At 34.9% G+C, this 2817-nt stretch overlaps 1 protein-coding gene across 1 annotated transcript; it reads left to right on the forward strand.

The window, feature by feature from the left end:
* Positions 1–233: 233 nt before the first annotated feature.
* LOC130471889 (uncharacterized) lies at positions 234–2817 on the forward strand. The gene is made up of 5 exons (XM_056842231.1): positions 234–383; positions 1097–1189; positions 1292–1396; positions 1482–1925; positions 2764–2817. Exons 1-5 carry the CDS (start codon positions 234–236, stop codon positions 2815–2817), a joined length of 846 nt encoding a protein of 281 aa, XP_056698209.1.

The raw sequence follows: 2817 nt of genomic DNA on the forward strand, positions 1-2817 counted from the left end.
AAATACTCCAGTATAGAGATTAGCAACATGAAAAGGGGAGTTGGGTTCCAAGGGCAATCTCCACAGGTTAAATTAGATACACAGTAAGTGACTTGCAACAGTTGCATGCAAATAGAAATATATGTACAATAATACAAGTATACATGTCAAGTGGCCAAAGCAAACATAGCTGAAGAAACTTGAGAGTGCATACAGTAATTCGCAAAATAACATCACAACTTCAAAATAGCAGAATGATACCTAGAGGCCAGATGCTTGAGGCCAAAGATACAGAGCACCCTTCCATTTGCAAAGTTGAAATCAAATCGGCAACAGGACATTTCACTGAAAGCTACTCTGCTGTCCCTGAAAAAATAAAGATAGCTTTTAAACAATGTCATATTGTAAGATCCAAGAGATAGAGCAATATAGCTACTGAATAGGACATCTAGGTAATCTTCTCTAATACAGATAATAATATCAAGTTATTAACTTGTCATATCAAATTCAGACAAACCCTAGAAATGTGAATCAATGAGTGTCATTAATCTTTTCTTTACCATCAGTAACACTAACGAGTAGCGGAGTAACGACTGTCATTCTCAATCTATCAAGGTCGTATTCGACAAATGAATCATTTTGACTGGGTGAATCCATGTTAATATCGAGCTCAACTAGTCGCAGCAGGTTTAGAATAGTACTCATAAGTCTTAAATATGTATTAACCTTTGTTCTTTTATCTGACCTGATCTGCATATTTTTAGTGAGTATTTTTTTCCATTTCTGATTTAATCTAATCTGGTTTTTCTAGTTTGATATGAATTTTTTTATATATATGATCTGATTTTAAGAAGAAAATAAGTAATAAGCAATTAGAACAAGAGGAACTTCCTTCCAAAATAAAAAAGAACAAGAGGAACTGAATGTGTGGTCAAGATAGCTCTCAATAGATTTTGGTGTCCTCATAAACCAGTAGATAACATAACTGTTGTTGCTTTTTCAAATTTCTTTCCTGGTACATTCACTTCCTCAATATGCATTATCCGCTAGTAGCTTCGTTAAATCCTGATTTTGATTTTGATTTTTCACAAAATAATGATGTTTAAATACTTTGCAGCAATTGTCTGAGTATGGAAAAGAGGCACGAGCATCTCTGAGTCAATTGCACACTAATGGTGGTACAAGCTTTGCGAATACACGTGCTGATTATGTATAATACCATTAATCCAACTAGAAAAAAACTTATATCCGTGATATGTCTTTTAATAATATTGCATGTAACTTGTTTCTATGTATATATTGCTACTTGTAGGAAGATGAACATGGAGAAGATATGAGCCTAATAGAACTTTGGCTAGCTTGTTATAAGAAGAAGGATGGAACCTTTGTCGATGGCACATTCACCGAAGACTTTTTGGTAAAGTTCTGATGGTTATCCCTTAGCTTGTACTTTCTTTTGTATAATTTTATTCTCCCATTTATTTTTCGTATATGTTATGCAGGATGATGTTAAGGCAAAGGCTGAAACTTTAAAGCTTCTTTATCCTCCTGGCTCCAAGTCAATTAAGGAGATCGAGAATGAGGCTTTCGAGGCTACGCTATATAATGGAGAAATTCCTGAAAAACCACAAGGTTATGGATTTGGTGTTCGTAAAGGTGACATTTATGGGGTGCGTGGTGCACTCAGAAAAGCAGGGTTTGGTAAAGGAAAAAGGAAGGTAATAGAAGTGGATAGCATCAATGTCGAGGTATCAAGCTTGAAGCAAGAGAATAAGGAACTTCATAAGAAAAATGAAGAGATAAAAGACAAGTGCGATGAGAATGCAAAGCTGATTAGGACAATGACATCGCTGTTTTCTCAAGTTTTAGAATCCATTCGCATTGGAGACGCTTCAACACAACTTATAGACGCTGCACAAACCACCTTGCGTATGGCTAACCCTCCGGTATTATTGAAACCCTTTCACTTAGCATTTTCTACTGTTTTATATGACTGGTTATGTTAAATGTGTGATAGATGGACTGACTGTATTTAGTTAAGAATTGAACAAACACAGAACAGAAAAGAACATCTGCAGGAACAGAACAAATACAGAACTGAACTTTGCAACACATAACAAATTAAATGGACTGGTTGAACTCAGGAGAACATAAATGAACTTCTGCATGAACAGAACATAATTGAACAGAACAGAACATCTAGAAATCTTGTTTGTCACATGGTTAGCAGGTGTAATTTGCAACGTTTTTTGCAACCTTAAAGCTTCTCCTAAAATCTTGTTTGTCACATGGTTAGCAGGTGTAATTTGCAATGTTGTTTAAGATTTGTTCTTCAAATATAAATTTGCTGCAGAGGTCTGGGTTTGTATTCTCAAGCTTCGGAATTTTGATAGACACGTTGAGGGTTTAACAGGTGAAGCTGAGCTACTGAATAACTGAAGCCCTCTTCATCCTATCAGTTATCCTCATACCACAATCCAACTTGGCTGAGCATTGCTAAATTGGGATTTTCTTTTTTGTTTCTGGAAAAAAAAAGAGGGTTTTTGATGAGTGTGTGAATTGGTTCTTACCTAATTAAGTTGAGATTTAGAATGTAGAAGCTAGCTGAAAAGACTAAACAGAGAATACTCTAGCACAACTATACGAAATAAGTCATGTTCATTTTAATTCGAAAGTTCCAGTCACAAGTGTGTTTTATTTTTACCGTAGACTTATCGTAGTTTATTTTTACACTTTTGGGGAAACTATTAATATATACTTACCGTTTTTAATATTTTTTTTAAGGTCAAGGATGCATTTGAAGATGATGATGGTGGAAGAAAAGAATCTAAGGGATGA

This window comes from Spinacia oleracea, chromosome 4 (assembly GCF_020520425.1).
Source record: "Spinacia oleracea cultivar Varoflay chromosome 4, BTI_SOV_V1, whole genome shotgun sequence".
Lineage (NCBI taxonomy): Eukaryota > Viridiplantae > Streptophyta > Magnoliopsida > Caryophyllales > Amaranthaceae > Spinacia > Spinacia oleracea.